This window comes from Trichomycterus rosablanca, chromosome 27 (genome assembly GCF_030014385.1).
Source record: "Trichomycterus rosablanca isolate fTriRos1 chromosome 27, fTriRos1.hap1, whole genome shotgun sequence".
Classification (NCBI taxonomy): domain Eukaryota; kingdom Metazoa; phylum Chordata; class Actinopteri; order Siluriformes; family Trichomycteridae; genus Trichomycterus; species Trichomycterus rosablanca.
This window is the reverse complement of record NC_086014.1, coordinates 5,666,759-5,689,705: the sequence shown is the minus strand read 5'-3', so window position 1 is coordinate 5,689,705 and position 22,947 is coordinate 5,666,759. Positions and strand designations below refer to the sequence as shown.

The following is a 22,947-nucleotide window of genomic DNA, read 5'->3' as shown; positions in this document are numbered from 1 at the left end:
AGCATTATGTAAGAAACATAAGTCTATTATCTAGTACACTATCTAGTGCACTAAGTAAGGAACATAAATTATTTTCTAATATACAATCTAGTGCACTATGTAGGGAACATAAATCTATTATCTTTCACACTATCTAGTGCACTATGTAGTACACATGAATGTGTTTGTGACGCGAACAGTTATCTTAGTAGCTCAGTTAGCAGCTCCTAAAAGTTCTGTTATCACCCATAATCCTTTGCTGTGTGCGAGAGGTTTTTTAGCTTTTTTTAGTTTTTTGGTTTGGGCTTGGGGGGTCGAGGTCTGAGTCCAGGGGAACCTCCCTGAAATGAGTTTTTGCAACTTGGGATGTCTGCAGGGAACCGCAGGTGGCAGAGATGAAGATGTTGGGATTCACGTTGGGAGAAATGAGGATGGACAAGATCAGGAACATGTTCAAGAACAAGACCTACAGCGCAGGTAAGATGTTTGATGAAATCGAGATGGTTTGGGCATGTGCAGAGGAGGGATGAGAGGGTGCTGAGAAGAAGATTGCAGTATAGATACATGGATTAGACATAACATTAAAACCACCTCCTTGTTTCTACACTCACTGTCCATTTTATCAGCTCTACTTACCATATAGAAGCACTTTGTAGTTCTACAATTACTGACTGTAGTTCAACTATCTGCTTTCACCCTGTTCTTCAATGGTCAGGACCCCCACAGGACCACCACAGAGCAGGTATTATTTAGGTGGTGGATCATTCTCAGCACTGCAGTGACACTGACATGGTGGTGGTGTGTTAGTGTGTGTTGTGCTGGTATGAGTGGATCAGACACAGCCGTGTCCTCTCACTGTCCACTCTATTAGACGCTCCTACCTAGTTGGTCCACCTTGTAGATGTAAAGTCAGAGACGATCGCTCATCTATTGCTGCTGTTTGAGTCGGTCATCTTCTAGGACGCTGCCCACGGGGTGCTGTTGGCTGGATATTTTTGGTTGGTGGACAATTCTCAGTCCAGCAGTGACAGTTAGGTGTTTAAAAACTCCATCAGCATTGCTGTGTCTGATCCACCACCCAAATAATACCTGTGGGGGTCCTGACCATTGAAGAACAGCATGAAAGCGGGGTAACAAAGCATGCAGAGAAACAGATGGACTACAGTCAGTAATTGTAGAACTACAAAGTGCTTCTATATGGTAGAAACAAGTGTACACATAAACAAGGAGGTGGTTTTAATGTTATGGCTGATCGGTGTAGATTGAAAACATGACTTTGCAATGATTTTGAAAAAAACAAAATGACTTTATTAAGGTTTTAAAAAGTAGTTAAATCTTCTGTGCAGATTCTCCTAATGACTTCTCATGCAGTATAAGGTTTTGCCCACATAAATAAGGCGGATCTCACTCCAACTTCTCCGCTGGCACGACTTCCATTAGCAGCTGAAGGTGCATGGTAATGGGTCCTGGAAATGATCAGAGATACATTTATTATTTTAATGCTTTATTATCACATTTCCCTCAGTTCACTGGGCACTAATCTGTCGTCGATCCTCTGTCAGACATAGCCAATCATGTCTGTGTGTAGACGCCCAACTGGCTGATAGCACCGTTGGGAATTCGAACCCTGGATCCCAGCTGTAGCGGGCTAGTGTAATCCTATTGCTGCGGCACCTAAGTGCCCATTTCAAGGCCCATTTAAGTACAGTTCCAGTTTCTACCTGTTCCAAAAGTACCCCACCACCCCTGCCCAATACTGCAGTGTAAAAAGGCCCCGATATTCGGCCTATAAAAGTCTCTACTAAATATATAAATGGCATCTCTACTCACTCATGATTCTGCGGGTCCAGCTGAACTTGTGGTAGACGAAAGGAAAGTAAAATATCAGCCCCCCCAAGATGAAAACCGAACAGTACAGATACTCAAACTCAGGTTTGTCGATGATCGGAGCCAAAACCAGGTAACAGGACACTATCACCACCACGATAGGAATGACTATGGGCACCTGTAGGGAAAAATAAAGACGTGTGTAGTCCTTATACAGACATCCCAAGTTGCAAAAACTCATTTCAGGGAGGTACAAAAAAAAGCTAAAAAACCTCTCTCACACACCAAAGGATTATGGGAGATAGCTGCTAACTGAGCTACTAAGCTAACTGTTCGTGTCACAAACACATTAATGTGTACTACATAGTGCACTAGATAGTGTGAAAGATAATAGATTTATGTTCCCTACATAGTGCACTAGATAGTGAATTAGATAATTAGTTTATGTTCCCTACATAGTGCACTAGATTGTGTATTAGAAAATAATTTATGTTCCTTACTTAGTGCACTAGATAGTGTACTAGATAATAGACTTATGTTCCCTACATAGTGCACTAGATAGTATTTTAGATATGAATTTATGTTCCCTACGTAGTGCACTAGATAGTGAATTAGATAATTAGTTTATGTTCCCTACATAGTGCACTAAATTGTATATCAGATCACAGATTTTTGCTCCCTACATAGTGCACTAGATAGTGTATTAGATAACGCATTCATGTTCACTACATAGTGCACTAGAAAGTATAACTAGATGATGATTTGTGTTCCTTACATAGTGCACTAGATAGTGTATTACATAATTAATTATGTTCCCTACATAGTGCACTAGATTGTGTATTACATAATTAATTATGTTCACTACATAGTGCACTAGATAGTGTATTACATAATTAATTATGTTCACTACATAGTGCACTAGATAGTGTATTACATAATTAATTATGTTCACTACATAGTGCACTAGATAGTGTATTACATAATTAATTATGTTCACTACATAGTGCACTAGATAGTGTATTACATAATTAATTATGTTCACTACATAGTGCACTAGATAGTGTATTACATAATTAATTATGTTCACTACATAGTGCACTAGATTGTGTATTACATAATTAATTATGTTCACTACATAGTGCACTAGATAGTGTATTACATAATTAATTATGTTCCCTACATAGTGCACTAGATAGTGTATTACATAATTAATTATGTTCCCTACATAGTGCACTAGATAGTGTATTACATAATTAATTATGTTCCCTACATAGTGCACTAGATAGTGTATTACATAATTAGATAGTATATTACAGTATATGCGGGAGACTCCGGGAACTTCCGGGAGACTTGGGATGTCTGCCTTATAGGTCACATGGACTGATGTATTATGCAGAATTAGGTGCCTACTGGGGTGCTAGGGCGGAATTGGCTATGTCTAACGGTGAAACCGGGACCTTACAGGACTAACCTGACTAGGTTAAAGCGGCTGATGTAAATGACATGAGTATCAATACTACTACTTCATCACCAGAGGGCGCCAGACATCCACCTGTTTTTTTTATGACGCCAATATAGTGGTGAGTACATAAACTGCACATCCATGGTACAACCCCAAATCAGAAAAAGTTGGGACAGCATGGAAAATGTATTTAGACAGTCAGTCTTACCTTGAAGGGTCTGTGCAAGTCTTTTTTTGTGAAGCGCATGAGGATAAGTGAGAAGGCAGTGAGTCCATAGAAAACCCACTGAGCAAAGCTGAAGTAGTTGATGAGAGTGTTGATGTCTGCTGGAATAACGTAGCAGACTGACAGAATCCCCTGCGTTTAATAAAAGAACAAAAGGGAGATTCATTTACTACATTAAGTATTTCATTTGGCACTTTTATTTTAGAAGTAAATCCACTTTTAAAGATGTTTAATACACTGTATGGCCAAAAGTATTTGGACACCTGACCATGAGCTTATTGGACATACTATCAAACCAAATGATATTAAAATAAAGTGACCTTTATGTGATCTGAGAAGGGTTCTCACACGACTTTGAAGTATGTTTGTAAGAATTTGTGCCTATTTGGTCAAACGAGCATTTGTTTGGCTGGGTTGATGGTTTAAAGGTGTTTAGTATGATTGAGGTCAGGGCTCTGTGCAGGCCATTGGAGTTTTTTTTTAAACTGAGCAGTTTAGGAAAGGTTCTACCCTAACCTGTTGTTGCACAGCTGCAATTTCCTTTATACAAATTTTTTTTTAATGCATTTTCTCCCTTTTTTCTCTCCCTTTAGCGCGTCCAATTGCCCTCTCTGCCTCTGCCGATCCCTGCCCTGACCGAGGAGATCGAAGCTGACCCACATCCCCTCCGACACGTGAGCAGCATATGCAGGCCGTATGCATCTTGCCACCCACACACTGACGAGTGTTGCGCCACCTAGCGTCGCGTGCGGAGAGACACACCCTGAGAGCACTCCTTCCTCATCTCCGTGTGGGCGCCTCTAATCAGCCGGCAGAGGTCGTAACCGCACCATTCTGACAGAGAGAGACCCACTTCCGACCTTAGTCCCGCCCATCCGAACAACAGGCCAATCGTTGTTCATATAGCCGCTCATATAGCCTCGGTCGGTAAGGCAGAGCTGGATTCGATACGACGTACTCGAGATCCAGCTCCGGTTGCAGCGTGTCTTTTTATGCGTTACAATTGATTTATTGATTTAAAAATTACAAGGGGTGTCCCAATACTTTTGTCCATCTAGTGTAAATAAATATACACTAAACAATTTAAAAGCTCTTATTTTAAACTAAATAGGAAATTCTTACTAATGAAGTGACTTACATTAAATATCAGTGCAGGCGCAGGAGTGTAATATTTCAGACTAATATAGGACAATATCTTCACCATGTGGCCTTCACGTCCTGCCACATAGGTCAGTCTTTCAGACACACACACACACACACACACACACACACACACACACACACACACACACACACAAACATATTCAACTGGACCAGAGCTCTGTACCTGAATGGCCTGGGCTTAACAACTGCTTTCTTAAATAATTAAACACCCCAAAAAAGCCAACTGTCTATTAAATTGTTGGCTACAAAATGTTACATTTATTGATCTACACTAGTTGTTAAATACTATATTTCATACTAACGTCAATGCTTGGAATAGAAGTGTATCCACCATATATCATTTAGCGTTCATATAACAATGCAGGCAATTTTAAATGCTGATTTCGGCTGAGTGTCTTGTTTACCTTCCAGCTGTAAAACAGCTTCCATTAGCTGCTCCAAAAGTGGAAAACACCACAAAAAGTGGCACCACCCATGACATGGGGTACAGCACTCTGTCGCCAAAAGTCTGTGTAACACACAGAGCTATGTAAAACAGTTGGCTACATGACCATTGGATATTTAAAGGTGTTAGACACATGCATCCAAGTGGGGTTTTTAAACAAAAATGAAATGAAAACACATGGTTTATATACAGTATATCAATTTTCACCCCTTTTTTCTCCCTTTTTAGTGCGTCCAATTGCCCGATTGCGTCACGCTTCCTCTCCACCAATGCCGATCCCCGCTCTGATCGAGGAGAACGAAGCAAACCCGCGCCCCCTCCGACACGTGGGCAGCAGCCGTATGCATTTTATCACCTGCACTTTGACGAGTGCGGTGCAGCTCAGCGTTGTGTACGGAGAGACACACCCTGTACCTGAGAGCACTCTTTTCTCATCTCTGTGCAGGCGCCATCAATCAGCCAGCAGAGATCGTAATCGCACCAGTCATGAGAGAGAGACCCCATCCGGCTTAAGCCCGCCCATATCTGAACAACAGGCCAATCGTTGTTCACGTGGCCGCTAAGTCTTAGCCGGCAGGCAGAGCTGAGATTAGATACGATGTATTCGAGATCCCTGCTCTGGTTCCAGGGTGTGTTTTTACCGCTGCGCCACCTGAGCGGCCTACACAGGGTGTTTTTAAAAAGAACATATGAATGCCCTATGAATTTGGTCATTCTATTAGTTATTTAACTTTGGAGCATGTCCCCCTAATTCATTGTAATGAAGAGTGATCTCCAAGGTCTGGAAGAACACCCACATTGTCACCTTTGCTAGGAAAAATATATCTTGAAGGTCATATGTAATCCAGGAACCACCAAGACCAAAACTCTGTTTGGGTTTTTATCAAAGATAGGGTCTTTCCGACCCTGGCAAAGACCACTGTTTCAGGTACAGTACTTTTTAATAGGTGCCAAACCCATAATAATGAGACAATGCCACAAAGTTAAATGACTTTTAAGGCATAAGACAATTAAGTACACTCACCACAGCAACAGCAGAAGACTGAAGGACTTCTGTAGGTGTCATGACACTAAAATATGCAATATTCACAAGCACGTAGCACACAGACACTAAAGGAATCCCAATGATGATGGCCAATGGGAGGTTTCTGTCAGAAAGGCACAGACTTTTAGCATTTTAGCATTACAATCCAACATAATCTCCTCATACTAGATGTACTAAATAGATAAACTACTGTTTAGGTTCTGTAGAGCAGGGGTTATCAACCTGTGGGGCCCCCAGGGTGTGCTGACCGGGGGGCGTGGCATTATGAGATTTTTTTTACTTCTAAAACTAAAGCAATTCATTTTTCACCCACGGGAGACAGATTCCATTACTCTAACTGACCACGCTCACACGCACGTTTAATGTTATTCAGTTCCATCTGAAAAAAACCTTCAAAATAGGGCTCACAGCGAAGATAACCGGTGACAAAAGCAACGACCGCTGTTATAGGACGTGTTTGTGTCTTTAAGAGAGACGCTCTGTTCACAGTATCGATTATAAGTGACTCAGGAGTCGATTCATTTTAAGCGCAGCGTAAGTTTCTTTTCTCAGTCATCTCTCCGTGTTTACTGTTATAATGAATGTTGCGGTTGTAAATAAACACCAACTACTACAGAACATTTTGTGCGACTCGCTTACCTTAAAAAGCTCAGGCTTAATTATACTGAGTATTACCACAGAGTCAGAGTCGTTCTGCCTGTGGAGTTAAACGTTTTCAGTCAGAGCAGATGATCCCGAACTAACCAACTTAGTAATTGATGAACTTTTGTCTATGCTCTGTGAAGTAACGTTTTCTGCTCTCATCTACATCAAAAAGCAAGAACCGCTTATGATTTACCAAAGTGAACCACGAATTTATATAATGTGCTGATAGAATCGGCTCAGATAGGGTCCAAAAAGGTTGAAAACCCCTGCTTTAGAGAACCCATTGACCCGTGGCTGCTCAGCTCAGCTGTAGGTTGTAAGTAGATCTGGGTAAAGGGGTATGATTTAATGAATGGTGAAGCACTGACACCTACCGATATGGGTCTTTCAGCTCTTCTGTTATGAAATTCAGCTGATTCCTGTAGAAAGGAAAGGGAAGAGCATTTAATATCAGTTTAATCAACATCTGTGTGATCAACATCAGTCATCTACTGGCAATTAATAAATCCAACCACTTGGGATTGGTATGAATTTTGCAATATAAAGCAGGAACAACGCACCAGCCATCATAAGCCCAAAGACCATTGTAAAATGCCAGTCCAATTGCCCCAAAAGAAGTCGACGCTCCTTTGAATGGATTTTGAAAATTCTGTGTGTTGCCTGAAAACGAGCACATGAACAAGATGATATATATAATAATATTAACCATTGCTAATTTCTATGTGTTGCAGCTCACTGAGCACTGATCAGCTTATTGAGAGAACAGTGTGGAGCAAACCTTGGGCCAGCAAGACGATGCCTGAAACCACGATGATGACAATGATGACGAGTTTGGCGGCAGTAAAGAAATTCTGCACGTAGCTGGCCAGCTTCACGCTGAGACAGTTTACGATCATGATCAAAACTGTCAAATATTTTAAAAGAGAAGGTAAGTACTTTAAATGAAATAGCACATATAACATACAATTAGAATCAAATGTACATATTTAAAAACCACAGTTCAGATCATATCTTAATGTATGTATCTGGAAAGAGCCACAGAGCAGCATGAACTGATCATTTAAGTTAAATCGGGTGAAATAAAAAATCTGCAGCCATTGTGGCTCTAGGTGGATAGATGAAATATCCACCTGTTAATTATGAATCATTACTCCCATTATAATATAAACCATTTATAAATATAATGGCTTATATCTATAAGTTGCACAGAATTTACAGTATACACACAGCTTACATAACTGGTTCATGAATTAACAATGCTTAATGCTACTAGTAGCAATAATTTCTCTCTGGATAAATCCGTCTGTCTGTCTGTCTGTCTGTCTGTCCGTCCGTCCGTCCGTCCGTCCGTCCGTCCGTCCGTCCATCCATCCATCTATCTATCTATCTATCTATCTATCTATCTATCTATCTATCTATCATCCATCTATCTATCTGTCTGTCTGTGTCTGTCTATCTCTATCTATCTATCTATCTATCTACATGTCTATCTATCTATCTATCTATCTATCTATCTATCTATCTATCTATCTATCATCCATCTATCTATCTATCTATCTATCTATCTATCTATCTATCTATCTATCTATCTACATGTCTATCTATCTATCTATCTATCTATCTATCTATCTATCTACATGTCTATCTATCTATCTATCTATCTATCTATCTATCTATCTATCTATCTATCTATCTATCTATCTATCATCCATCTATCTATCTATCTATCTATCTATCTATCTATCTATCTATCTACATGTCTATCTATCTATCTATCTATCTATCTACATGTCTATCTATCTATCTATCTATCTATCTATCTATCTATCTATCTATCTATCTATCTATCTATCTATCATCCATCTATCTGTCTGTCTGTGTCTATCTACCTGTCTGTCTATCTATCTATCTATCTATCTATCTATCTATCTATCTATCTATCTATCTATCTATCTATCTATCTACATGTCTATCTATCTATCTATCTATCTATCTATCTATCTATCTATCTATCTATCTATCTATCTATCATCCATCTATCTATCTGTCTGTCTGTGTCTATCTACCTGTCTATCTATCTATCTATCTATCTATCTATCTATCTATCTATCTATCTATCTATCTATCTATCTATCTATCTATCTATCTATCTATCTATGTGTCTGTCTGTATGTCTGTCTATCTGTCTGTGTCTATCTATCTGTCTATCTATCTATCTATCTATCTATGTGCCTGTCTGTCTGTCTATCTATCTATCTGTCTGTCTGTCTGTGTCTATCTATCTGTCTGTGTCTGTCTATCTATATATGTGTCTGTCTGTATGTCTGTCGTCTATCTGTCTGTGTCTGTCTGTCTATCTATCTGTCTATCTATGTTTCTATCTATCTATGTGTCTGTCTGTATGTCTGTCTATCTATCTATCTATCTATCTGTGTCTATCTATCTATCTATGTGTCTGTCTGTCTATCTGTCTGTCTGTCTATCTGTCTGTCTATCTATCTATCTGTCTGTCTGTCTGTCTATCTATCTGTCTATCTATCTGTCTGTGTCTATCTATCTATCTATGTGTCTGTCTGTCTGTCTGTCTGTCTGTCTATCTATCTATCTATCTATCTATCTATCTATCTATCTATCAGAATCTATTCTTAAAGGCTAAAATTACATTATTATTCTTTATTTATCCTGGTCAGAGTTTAGGTAAGGCTGTTTCCACCATAAAACATTAATCATAAGGCATAAAACTCTAATTCTGATAATTCTCACATTATTTACATTTATGACAAATACGACCTGATTAAACATAAAATACAAAAAACAAATGAACTGAATTAACCAAACAGCATTGATTATTAGGTTCAATTAGACTGGACACACCCAGGTCTGAGTACTTTATACTCAGTGGCCAGCCAACTCAAATTTCTCCAAGACTGCATTAACAATGAATCCAGAACTCTGGGCAGCGCTTCTGAATTGGATAAAGGTCTTGCTAAACAATTTTTACACTGATATTCATTCATTTATTTATGTTTGTTTTATCACAGCTTTATCTCTAATTAGAGTTGAGGTGGGTCAAGTTGCCCTGGAATCACAGAGCGCAGTGCAGGAACACACCTCAGATTTGGAGAGGTTTGTTAGCTCAGAAATGTACATACTTCTGTTAATGTTTCTAATAAAATAAGCTACTAAAAGTCCTATATTTCTTGCTTTAATGAACAATATACAATGTTGTTCTGTGTTGAAGTGTTTCTCACAGACGAAGGCAGCAGCCAGGCATTTGGTGACGACCACGGGCGGTGTGCAGCCTGGATAAAATGGAGCTGAAGCATACTCTGCACAGCTGAGCGTGATTATGGCGAATGATGAAGGCTTCAGTATGAAGATGGTCGTCCAGGAGTAAAGGTAGGCAGCAATGGGCCCGAAACCCTCCATCAGATATGGGTACTCACCACCTGACTTGGTAATCATTGTGCCAAGCTCAACGTAGCAAAGAGCTCCTGTACACACATACACACAGTGTTCAGAGTTCATACCGGGTTCAGAAAGTCCACCATAGTAAGGCTTTCATGTATTAAAGCAAAGAGGATTGATGCTTGTGTGACTTGTGCATAGTGTCAAAATGCTTCTAAATGACTGATTAACCCTCCTGAAAACAAACGTCCTTTACTCTGTAATCTTATAATCCAAAGCACTGGCTACAGAGTAAAGCTCCTGTCACGCTGTCCCAAACTCTACAGAGTCTGCTCTTTCAGTTATATAAATCCAAGGCCTGCAACACATTCCAAAAAAAGTTGGGACTGTAAAGTATTTATCACTCTGTAATGTTGCTATTTCTTTTCATCACACTTAAAAGACGTTTTGGCACCGAGGAGACCAAGTGATTAAAGTGTTTCAGCTTTTACTTTGTCTCATTCTTCCTGCAAACACGTCTTAACATGTGCAACAGTACGGGGTCGTCATTGTCGCATTTTTCATTTCAAAATTCTCCACACGTTCTCTATTGAGGACAGGTCAGGACTGCAGGCAGGCCGGTCCAGTACCCGTACCCTCTCCTTCCTCAGCCGTGCCTTTGTAATGTGTGCGGCATGTGGACGTCCCTGGAAAAGATGACGTCTTGAAGGCAGCACATGTCGCTCTAAGATCTCGATGTACTTTTCTGCATCAATGCTGCCATCACAGAAGTGTAAATGACCTTTACCAAGGGCACTGACACACCCCCATACCATGACACACCCTGGCTTTTGGACTTGTTCCTGATAACAGTCTGGATGGTCCTTTTCGTCTTTGCGCACAGCGTCCATTTTTCATCTGACCACAATACACGTTTCCACTGTGTGATGGTCCATCCTAGATGCCTCCAAGCCCAGAGAAGTTGACACCGCTTCTGGACATGATTAACATGAGGCTTCTTTTTTGCACAGTAAAGTTTTAAGTGGCATTTAAGTGTGCATGTACTGTAACTCTAACTGTATTGTAGTGCTTGACAAAGGTTTGATAAAGTAATCCCTCACCCATGTGGTCATATCAGCTATTGTTGAGTGGAGGTTCTTGATGCAGCGCCGCCTGACGCAAACCATGATTACAATCACCTGTTTAGAATCACATAATTGTTTAGTTTTTTCACCTCATTATTAGCCCTAAATCACCCCCGTCCCAACTTTTTTTGGAACGTGTTGCAGACCTGAAATGCAGGAATGGATGTATATTAACAAATGAAATGAAGTTGAGCAGATAAAACATGAAATATCTCAGGTTCAAACTGTCTCCAATCAAATAAAAGTCAAAGTAAATGTAAGGAACACTGCATTCTTATTTTATTTGCATTTTCCATACTGTCCCAACTTTTTCTGATTTGGGGTTGTAAAATCTGTTCAGTAAATCAAAGTAACTAAGACTACTTTTTAAGGTGAAGGATGCTCTTCTGTCACATCTAGTTGTAATACAAGGGGCAGTTGTAGCCTAGTGGTTAAGGGACTGGACTGGTAATCAGAAGGTTGCTGGTTCAAGCCCCACCACCGCCAGGTTGCCACTGTTGGGCCCTTGAGCAAGGGCCTTAACCCTGAATTGCTTAGACTGTATACTGTCCTAGTACTGTATAAAAGCGTCTGCTAAATGACAAAAATGTAAATGTAAATGTAAATATAAAAATAGGGGCATTAAACAGAGGCCGGAGAGGTCATAGTCTAGTACATGCTTCTGTGTATATATTAACAAACCAAGGGTGGCCAGCACGCCGCATGCCGCCCACACACACAGGCTTGGCCCCACAGCTCCTGTTCCCTCAAGCACAGCCTTAGGGGAGATGAAGATCCCTGAGCCGATCATCGTCCCCACGATCAGGCAGATCCCACTGAACAGACCCACCTTATTTAACACAAAGAGAAAACACACAAAGTTTGTACTGTAACACTTCATAATATGTAAATGCTGCTAGGAGTTGATATCCTTAAGTGCTACTTAATTAAATATAAGGACAAGGTCGAAATAGGTTTAACATGGATGGCCCATCTGGTTGACCTTACACAATAGAGTAGTGGATGACGCACTACGTGGCCGGATTTATGTGGACACCTAACCATAATAATAATAATACATTTTATTTATATAGCGCTTTTCAAGATACTCAAAGACGCTTTACATAAGACAAATAATCAAAACAAATACGTACATACACCATACAAATCATAGTACAAAATCAAAATAGTACATCAACATCAAGAATAATTAAGATAAAAACAAAGAGAGCAGCATAAGACAGTTCATTAAAAATTAGCTAAATTATGAGAGAGAACAACAAATATAGAACAATTTCTTAAAATTAGACAGAAACAGGACAGATTTACATGCAATCAGGAAACTGAAAACTTTACAAGTTTTAGGATCTAGGACTTCACATTTCTGTCGTGATCTAAGTATAAAAACTATTAAAAAGAATAGCAAAAATAAAAGCATTTATTTCGTGTTGTTACAAGTTAAATGCCATATTGAATAGATGAGTTTTGAGAAGTGACTTGAATTTGGACAGGTCAGGACAATCTCGTAGGTGTTTGGGGAGAGCATTCCATAAAGATGGAGCAGCTATGGAAAAGGCCCTGTCACCCCAGGTCCGGTGCTTGGTCCTAGAGGGTATGGACAGTAGGTTAGCCTCAGAAGAGCGAAGGCTACGGGAGGGAATGTGCTGATGGAGCAGGTCGGTGAGGTAGGATGGGGCCTGATTATGGAGAGCTTTGAACTTGTTGTTCAGCACTGACATGTTGGATGAGAGTGGCCTGGCTTGTTGACCTTACACTGCCTATTATTCATTTATTTCATCATGTATCTTCATTTATCAATACGGGGTTGTATACTGACTGCATGCTTTGCCTTATGTAGGGTGGATAGACACTGGAGTAACCAGAGGAAACCCACTTTGGTAAGAAGAGGCAAGGGTCGAATTTAAATCCCCATCTAGAGCTGCTATGCCACCCACCTGTACCTTGCCTATTACTATGCAGAGTGGCACGGTGGATCGGTGGGTAGCACTGTCGCCTCACAGCAAGAAGGTCCTGGGTTCGATCCCCTTTCTGTGTGGAGTTTGCATGTTCTCCCAGTGTCTGTGTGGGTTTCCTTTGGGAGCTCCGGTTTCCTCCCACAGTCCAAAAACGTGCAGTCAGGTTAATCGGAGACACTGAATTGCCCTATAGGTGAATGTGTGTGTGTGTATGTGTGTCTGCACTGTGCTGCAATGGACTGGCGCCCCGTCCAGGGTGTTACTGTGTGCCTTGCGCCCACTGAGAAGCTGGGATAGGCCCCAGCACCCTCCTGCGACCCTAATTGGATAAGCGGTTAAGAAAGTAGTGTAACCAGAGGAATTTAAATCCCCATCTGGAGCTGCTATGCCACCCACCTGTACCTTGCCTATTACTATGCAGAGTGGCACGGTGGATCAGTGGGTAGCAATGTCGCCTCACAGCAAGAAGGTCCTGGGTTCGATTCCCACGTGGAGCAATTGGGGTTCGTTTTGTGTGGAGTTTGAACCGATGAATCTTGTGTAACCAGTAACAATCTGTCGTGTCATGATTGTAACCAAAGTGTGTATTGTGTAGTGTGGTAAGTATTGTGATAAAACCTAGACCGACACAGGAGAACATGCCAAGCTCCACTGATTAAACGCGAGGATCGCATCCAGATCCCTAGGGCCCATATTGTGTGTGGCCACTCTGATCCAACATGTCAGTGCTTAACAACAAGCTCATAGTTAGGTGTCCACATAATTCTGGCCATGTAGTGCGTCATCCACTACCCCGAGCGAACTGTCCAAAAACAAGTGTGAGATAAAAATCAATAAACGGTAACGGCAAGCGCCAGGGAGTCAAGGTTAACCTGCCACTTAGATGCACACATACACTGATGATCATGAAGATACTTCAAATTCCACAGCGTGACTCACACTCCTAACAGTAAAATACTCACTTCTTTTTGGAGCATGGTAGTCTTGATCTCCTCGTCGGCCTCTGGTTGGGAATTTGTACTTTGTCTGAGGGCACCATTGTTTGTTTCATTCGCCACGTCTGCCATCTGGAAATCTCATAAATGATACAAAATACACAAATGCAGCTTAGTTTGTTATTATTATTATTTTTTTATTTCATCTTTATGCTTTACTACTGCATTATCCTGGTCAAGTTTCCCTGGAATTACTGCGTGCACACCACGGACAGGATGCCAATCCATTGCAGGCCCCTGACCCTCCCCCCTCAGACATAACCAATCATGTCTGTATGTAGATGCCCGACCGGCCAAACTCTGGATCTCGGCGGTTATTGACTAGTGTAATTTAACACTGCGCTACCCAAATGCTATATATTTTTAAATACACACCGATCAGCTATAACATTAAAAACAACATTTTCGCCGCTCAGGTGGCGCAGCGGTAAAAAGAAACGCGCTGCAACCAGGGCTGGATTCTGAAGAACGTGGTATCGAATCCAGCCTTGCTTTACCGGTTCGAAGCTGAGTGGCTATATGAGCAACGATTGGCGGGTTGCTCATGTGGGGGGTGGGACAAAGAACCGGATGTGGGTCTCTCTCTGTCAGAATGCGATTGCGTTCTCTGCCGGCTGATTGGAGGCGCTTACACAGAGATGGGAGAGGGTGCCCTTAGGGTGTGTCTCTCCGCATGCAACGCTAGGTGGCGCCAAACTCGTCGATGTGTGGGTGGCAAAGATGCATCTGGCTGCTGCTCGTGTTTCGGAGGGGATACGGGTTAGCTTCGATCACCTCCGTCAGGGCAGGGTTCGGCATAGACAGAGAGGAAGCACGATGCTAATTGAACAATTGGATGCGCTAAAAGGGGAGAAAAAGGGGTAAAAAAATATAATAAAATAATTTTCTCAGCTCCACTTATCATATAGGAGCACTTTGTAGTTCTACAATTACTGACTGTAGTCCGTCCGTTTCTCTGCATGCTTTGTTAGCCCCCTTTAATGCTGTTCATGGTGGTGGTGTGTTAGTGTGTGTTGTGCTGGTATGAGTGGATAAGACAGTAATGCTGCTGGAGTTTTTAAACACCTCACTGTCACTGCTGGACTGAGAATAGTCCACCAACCAAAAACATCCAGCCAACAGCGCCCCGTATAGACAGCGATAGATGAGCGATCGCCTCTAATTTTACATCTACAAGGTAGACCAACCTTGTGAGGACACGGTATTTAAAAACTCCAGCAGCGCTGCTGTGTCTGATCTACTCATACCAGCACAACACACACTAACACACCACCACCATGTCAGTGTCACTGCAGTGCTGAGAATGATCCACTACCTAAATAATACCTGCTCTGTAGCGGTCCTGTGGGGGTCCTGACCATTGAAGAACAGCATAAAAGGGGGAAAACAAAGCATGCAGAGAAACAGATGGACTACAGTCAGTAATTGTAGAACTACAAAGTGCTTCTATATGGTAAGTGGAGCTGATAAAATGGACAGTGAGTGTAGAAACAAGGAGGTGAGTAATATAATTTTAATGTTATGGTTGAAGGTCAGTCTGTGTGCATTAAGGCCGTAGCAACTGTCAATGTAGCAGCAATGAGTTCATACTATCTTTTAAATATCAGGAGTTGTTATTCTCTCTTTTGTGTCAATACAGCTCGCTTTAACTGCCTCGCAGTAACGAGTTCATAACCTCTTCCACCCTCGTCAACTACCTCATAAGTCTTTAAAAGCCTACTATAAAACAACTAAAACGCCTGTTGTACTGTGACAAGCCCTGGTCCCAGCCTTCATGTTTTCTCCGATATTTCTGGGAAAAATGAAGAGCTTGATGTACCGTGTACCATATTTATATTTAACACATTGTAAAAGCATCACACAAAGCAGGTGTGTTAATCTGTCAAAGATTAAAATGTAACTGAACAACTGTTTAACATTTCACACTCTAGAACTCATTAACTTAATACATTACTTATGTACTGCTTTTAAGTCATGTTCTTGTCATACTTACCTCTCAGAGGTGTCCGGGTTACTACCGTAAGTCCAAAATAACGCCTTTACCAATGAATGCTGATGAATCTGGAATAAAACGATTGAGAATGATGTACACTTATTAAGGAAAGTCCTTCAGGAAGCACATAATGAAAATAAATGAGTAAAATCCACCAACCTTAGAGCAGACTTGTGTACATGTTGCATGTTCAAGCTCCAAACATGTTAAGGTTCATCATTTCACACTTCTGATCCATTCCTCTCTTTATGTTTGATACAGTAAAAATGAGGCGGGGCTTGTTGAGCAGCTCGTCGTTGATTGGAGCAGGTGAGTGAGATGGGGTGGAGTGAGTGGGATTGGCTGAGGATGAAAAGTGCACTGACCCAAACAATACCTCTTTGACAGAGACACTTGATACTATACGGACTGAGAGAGTGAAACAGACCTAAAAGACTAGGACAGTAAGAACCAGTGACATTAAGGATCTAGGGTCCTCCTGTAAGGCCTAAAAAGACTAGAAAACATGTAGAAAATGATCTGAGACCGTTCCTCCATACTTAATCCCTCCATATACAGTACTTCAGATTCAAGATTCAAGTCTGTGTACTCTGCTCTTCAGCTGTTCTAGGGGAATGGGTTTAGGTTTAGGGTTTAGATGCTGATCTCCACTTCTAATTGCAGTCAGCGAGACTGTCACACGCCCCCTCCGACACGTGCGCAGTAGCCGTCTGCATCTTTTCACCTGCACAAGGCGAGTTCATATGCGGATCAGCTTTGTGCACGGAGAGCCGCACCCTGATCAGCATTATTAACAGCATTAAACAACAATGACGGTCCAAACCCTCTCTGCCTTGTTTCTACACTCACTGTCCATTGTATCAGCTCCACTTACCATAGAGAAGCACTTTGTAGTTCTACAATTACTGCCTGTAGTACATCTGTTTCTCTGCATGCTTTGTTAGCCCCCTTTCATGCTGTTCTTCAATGGTCAGGACTCTCCCAGGACCACCACAGAGCAGGTATTATTTAGGTGGGGGATCATTCTCAGCACTGCAGTGACACTGACATGGTGGTGGTGTGTTAGTGTGTGTTGTGCTGAGTTTTGCAACACCTCACTGTCACTGCTGGACTGAGAATAGTCCACCAACCAAAAATATCCAGCCAACAGCACCCTGTGGGCAGCGTCCTGTGACCACTGATGAAGGTCTAGAAGATGAGCAAGTCAAACAGCAGCAATAGATGAGCGATCGTCTCTGACTTTACATCTACAAGGTGGACCAACTAGGTAGGAGTGTCTAATAGAGTGGACAGTGAGTGGACACGGTATTTAAAAACTCCAGCCTAACACACCACCACCATGTCAGTGTCACTGCAGTGCTGAGAATGATCCACCACCTAAATAATACCTGCTCTGTGGTAGTCCTCTGGGGGTCCTGACCATTGAAGAACAGGGTGAAAGCAGGCTAAAAAGTATGTAGAGAAACAGATGGACTACAGTCAGTAATTGTAGAACTACAAAGTGCTTCTATATGGTAAGTGGAGCTGATAAAATGGACAGTGTGTTTAGAAATCGGTGTACATTCAAATATATGGTATTGGAACAGAGTATCAGTACTCCGAAAAGCAAATACACAGCAAATACTTCCGGATTAAAGTATATGGCCTTCATCTTTACTGACCTTAGAACAAACTAGTGCAGCTACGTACCATAACATTTAGCACCGGCATTCAAGTTAAATAGTGAGTCATAGAGATCATAGATCATAGCAAATAAAAATGCAAATATGTTGCACAGCAGGAAATCATTTTGAGGAACTTTCTTCATATATAGCCAAAAGTATGTGGACACGTACTTTTCAGCCATACAGTCAACATTACCCACTGGAAAAATGTATTTATGGATAACAGTTTCGACACTATCTGGACACTCTTCATTACCTTTATTGCTGTAAATATAAATAAGCAACCAGAGAAAAGGTAAAAATTGTACCGACTCTCCCAACTTTTTTTGGAATTGACTCTGTATTAATGAAACATAAATATCTCCTCAGCAATACAGCATACTTTAGAATGACATTAATATAAGGTTCTGCCTATATGCAGTTGTTTGTTTGACAGTCTTATTCTTATTTAATTCATTTGAAGGTGATCGGGCAGCACAGTGGTCTGTCATGTGGTTATGTGCCACCACCGTGGAGAACCGGGGTCAAATAGACACCTTGTCCTGCCTGTTCCTGTTTGCACGCGGTGTTTCCCAGTGGAGCCGGACTCACCGCATATGTTAACCTTTTAGGATTCTCTAAAGGAGGTTGAACTGGGAGTGTCGTTCTACATCAAATGAGGTGAGATATATCTAAAATGAACTAGACACCTTAAAGTAGACACCTCATTTAAATCGAAATATTTCAAGTGTTGTATTGTAGTGAAACCGGCCACTTGTAAGTACGTAAGTAATGGTCTGGTGTCATGTCCAGGATAGAATGAATATATTAATGAGAAAATTAATAAATGACAGGAAGAAGCAACATCAAACCTTAAGACTAATTTGCATTGACTCCATTGATATTATAGATCGATAGATAGACAGACGGATATTTATATATATACATAGATAGATTGATTGATAGATAGATAGGCATACAGAGAGAGACAGACGAATAGACAATACACCATATAGAAGCACTTTGTAGTTCTACAATTACTGACTGTAGTCCACCTATTTCTCTACATACTTTTTTTAGCCCCCTTTCATGCTGTTCTTCAATGGTCAGGACCCCCACAGAGCAGGTATTATTTAGGTGGTGGATCATTCTCAGCACTGCAGTGACACTGACCTGGCGGTGGTGTGTTAGTGTGTGTTGTGCTGGTATGAGTGGATCAGACACAGCAGCGCTGCTGGAGTTTTTAAATACCGTGTCCACTTACTGTCCACTCCTACCCAGTTGGTCCACCTTGTAGATGTAAAGTCAGAGACGATCTCTCATCTATTGCTGCTGTTTGAGTCGGTCATCTTCTAGACCTTCATCAGTGGTCACAGGACGCTGCCCACGGGGCGCTGTTGGCTGGGTGTTTTTGGTTGGTGGACTATTCTCAGTCCAGCAGTGACAGTGCTGAGAATGGGGTCCTAACCATTGAAGAACAGAGTAAAAGTAATTGTAGAACTACAAAGTGCTTCTATATAATAAGTGGAGCTGATAAAATGGACAGTGAGTGTAGAAACAAGGAGGTGGTTTTAATGTTATGGCTGGTCGGTGTAATCGTTATTTAAACGCAGAACATGGGCTGTAATAATTGGAGTTTATACATGATGTAGTTCATTACTTGTCCATTTGTGTTCAGAGCTCTTTTATTTAATTAATTTACAACAACCCTTCATTAAAAAGATACATAAAATACCATCATAACACAATATACTTATAAATAGCTTTATTGTTTTTAACATGTATTTAATAAAAAGTGTAAAAATATGATATTTGACACTTGACCATGTGTATGCTATAGTTTTGAGGGTTGAGTTAAAATGTGTTGCCTGTAACATGTTTCAGATAAAATTGGGACAGGACCACGTTTACCAGTAAACATCACCTTTCCTATTAACAAACCTTAACTAACTGGGGGCTTAAGACACCAGTTAATTAGTAGTTCTACAAACTGGATTAATATAAAGTTATGTGATAAGGCTTTGTTGTCACATTTTGTGCCTCCCAATTTAAAAGCTTTTTTTTTATTGTTTTGTCTAATAAGTACAAATTGTCAATGCAGTTTTAGGTAGAAAATGTTAAAATTAAATGCATTGATCAAAAGCAAACATCTACATGGCTTTAGAAACTGTGGCATATCATTGCTTTAACCAAACTAGAAGAGCTCAGTACAGCCTTATAGAGCTAACAAAAGAGTATTGACCTGCCTAACCGAATCTATCATGTATATCACAGACACACTTGTATCTTTAATCATTTTTGTCATCAGGAATAAAAATCTAACCCGTTCTTCTCACTTTCATCAGACGAGAGGTTTTGCTTCTGCTCCGAGTTAGACCCACAAAGAAGACTGTCCTGTTTCTGTATCATTGTAGAGGCCTGATAAATATCATCCCGTGGCTTCCAGGCCAGAGACGGGCGAGAGTCCGGAGCGCTCAACAAGACATCGACTTTGCCCAACACCATGTTCTGCAAATGCTGGTTCTCTGTAGCAGAAGCTTCCCAAACCACCTCTAATTCATTCTCCACCTCCCTGATGTTGAGAAAACAGGGATAGAGATGTACAAGCAAGTACAGCAAAATTAAACCCCTCAGGGACACACACCGGTCATGACTTTGATTTAGCTCTTTAATCTCAGTCTATTGCCTGTGCAGAGGAACACTTTATCCAGATGCTTAAAGAAAAATATAAATAAACATAAAGTCTTTGCAAACCACTGCTGGGTAACGACAACTGTTATTATCTTTAAATAAGATGTCGTCAGTGAGAAAAAAAAGAAGGTAAAAACAGAAAGACAGTGAAAAAAACAACCACTGACACCTACTCCAAGATAACCATATAGTGTAAGCTTTCTACCCAATCATCAGCGCTGATCTAATCCCACATAGGAGAATGTGGTTGAGAGGCTGTAATTACTGAGAATTAGTAGGTCTACAATGACTAAAAAAATCCTCAAACCCTGTCAAAATCACTCTCTAAAAACTAACCTCCTTGTTTCTACACTCACTGTCCATGTTATCAGCTCCACTTACCATATAGAAGCAATTTGTAGTTCTACAATTACTGACTGTAGCCTATATGTTCTCTGCATGCTTTTTTAACCTGCTTTGACCCTGTTCTTCAATGGTCAGGACCCCCCACAGGACCACTACAGAGCAGGTATTATTTAGGTGGTGGATCATTCTCAGCACTGCAGTGACACTGACATGGTGGTGGTGTGTTAGTGTGTGTTGTGCTGGAATGAGTGGATCAGACACAGTCGTGTCCACTCACTGTCCACTCTGGGTTAGACACTCCTACCTAGTCGGTCCACCTTGTAGATGTAAAGTCGGAGACGATCGCTCATCTATCGCTGCTGTTTGAGTCGGTCATCTTGAAGACCTCCATCAGTGGTCACAGGACGCTGCCCACAGGGCGCTGCTGGATGGATATTTTTGGTTGATGGACTATTCTCAGTCCAGCAGGGACAGTAAGGTGTGTCTGATCCACTCATACCAGCACAACACACACTAACACACCACCACCATGTCAGTGTCACTGCAGTGCTGAGAATGATCCACCACCCAAATAATACCTGCTCTGTAGTGGTCCTGTGGTGGTCCTGACCATTGAAGAACAGCATGAAAGGAGGCCAACAAAGCATGCAGAGAAACAGATGGACTACAGTCAGTAATTGAAAACCTACAAAGTGGACAGTGAGTGTAGAAACAAGGAAACTCAGCTCGGTTACATGAACAACGATTGGCTGTTGTTCATACAGGGTGGGAGCCAGAGCAGGGACCTTATAACTGATGCAATTACGACCTCGCATTAATCAGGGTGTGGCTCTTCATACACACAGAGGATACGCATATGAACTTGAAGATGCAGTCGGTACTGCACACGTATCGGAGGGGGTGTGTGTCAGTCTCGCTCTCCTCAATCAGGAGCTTAGTGCAATCGGGTGATTACATTTTTTTTTTTTTTTTTTTTACATCAGCCAATCTAAATTAAAATATTAGCTTGGGGCAGTCAAAAACATGACCTTTTAATAATTATGCAAGTGTAAGGAAACAGCTACAGTTGAATAAAGCAGGACCGATCAGCTGAGCTATAAGGGTCTCTTATTAAACATCACAGAGCTGCGTGTGAGTGTGAGGGATGGATAAGAGAGAAATAAGACATCATGTCTCTTGTATGGCTGTTGCGTCACTGATTATACCCTTCTCTGACAGATTGCGGTATTTACTACAGATTCACAGTAATTACATGCTGGGTAAAGATTAAAGGTTGTCTCATTGTGGCAGAGATCATTACCATTTGTGTCCAGTGATGGCAGACTCTGACAAAACACTGGCTTCGGTATTTCAAATTATAGGCCAGTAGAGCTCAGTTTTACCTTCTACACAGGTAGCAGAGTCACACGTGTGTGACGTTGAGCTAAGCAGGGCATACAGGCTAATGCAATGTAGTTGTTTTTAGGTTAGATTTGGTGGTTGCAGAATGCGAACAGAAGGTTCTAGTGACAAAGACCTGGAATGCTGATTCATCTGACCACAATACACGTTTCCACTGTGTGATGGTCCATCCTAGATGCCTCCGAGCCCAGAGAAGTCGACGCTGCTTCTGGACATGGTTAACACAAGGCTTCTTTTTTGCACAGTAAAGTTTTAAGTGCCGTTTGTGCATGTAACTCTGTATTGTAGTGCTTGACAAAGGTTTGATAAAGTAATCCCTCACCCATGTGGTCATATCAGCTATTGTTGAGCGGCGGTTCTTGATGCAGCGCCGTCTGAGGGATCGAAGATCACGGGCGTTCAGCTTAAGCTTGCACCCTTGGCCTTTACGCACTAAAATCCCTCCCAATTCCTTGAATGCTTTAATGATATTATGCACTGTAGAGGGAGAAATATGCAAATCCATTCCAATCTTTCTTTGAGGTACATTGTGTTTAAACATTTCAATCATTTTCTCACACATTGGTGACAAACTGGAGATCCTCTGATCATCTTTGCTC

At 41.2% G+C, this 22,947-nt stretch overlaps 2 protein-coding genes and 1 long non-coding RNA gene across 3 annotated transcripts in view; 1 reads left to right on the top strand and 2 right to left on the bottom strand.

Annotated features, from left to right (window-relative positions):
- Nucleotides 1–1,264: 1,264 nt before the first annotated feature.
- slc7a9 (solute carrier family 7 member 9) lies at nucleotides 1,265–16,599 on the bottom strand. Its single transcript, XM_062989478.1, has 14 exons — nucleotides 16,428–16,599; nucleotides 16,269–16,336; nucleotides 14,243–14,355; nucleotides 12,007–12,154; nucleotides 10,045–10,287; nucleotides 7,572–7,697; nucleotides 7,354–7,453; nucleotides 7,168–7,212; nucleotides 6,128–6,251; nucleotides 5,063–5,166; nucleotides 4,633–4,729; nucleotides 3,477–3,626; nucleotides 1,810–1,984; nucleotides 1,265–1,445 (listed from the first exon to the last, which is right to left on the bottom strand). The coding sequence occupies exons 3-14, from the start codon at nucleotides 14,345–14,347 to the stop codon at nucleotides 1,384–1,386; spliced, it is 1,479 nt and encodes a 492-aa protein (XP_062845548.1). The 5' UTR covers nucleotides 14,348–14,355; nucleotides 16,269–16,336; nucleotides 16,428–16,599; the 3' UTR covers nucleotides 1,265–1,383.
- LOC134303969 (uncharacterized) lies at nucleotides 7,640–18,591 on the top strand. Its single transcript, XR_010007731.1, has 5 exons — nucleotides 7,640–7,721; nucleotides 9,835–9,919; nucleotides 10,035–10,192; nucleotides 16,530–16,577; nucleotides 18,396–18,591. It is a non-coding gene; the product is annotated as an uncharacterized LOC134303969 (long non-coding RNA).
- Nucleotides 18,592–19,661: 1,070 nt separating this feature from the next.
- Nucleotides 19,662–22,947, bottom strand: part of cep89 (centrosomal protein 89) — a 42,110-nt gene continuing 38,824 nt past the window's right edge. The window contains exon 20 of the mRNA XM_062989402.1: nucleotides 19,662–20,483. Within this exon, the coding sequence (XP_062845472.1) occupies nucleotides 20,216–20,483 (268 nt within the window). The 3' untranslated portion in view covers nucleotides 19,662–20,215. The remainder of the gene's footprint in view (nucleotides 20,484–22,947) is intronic.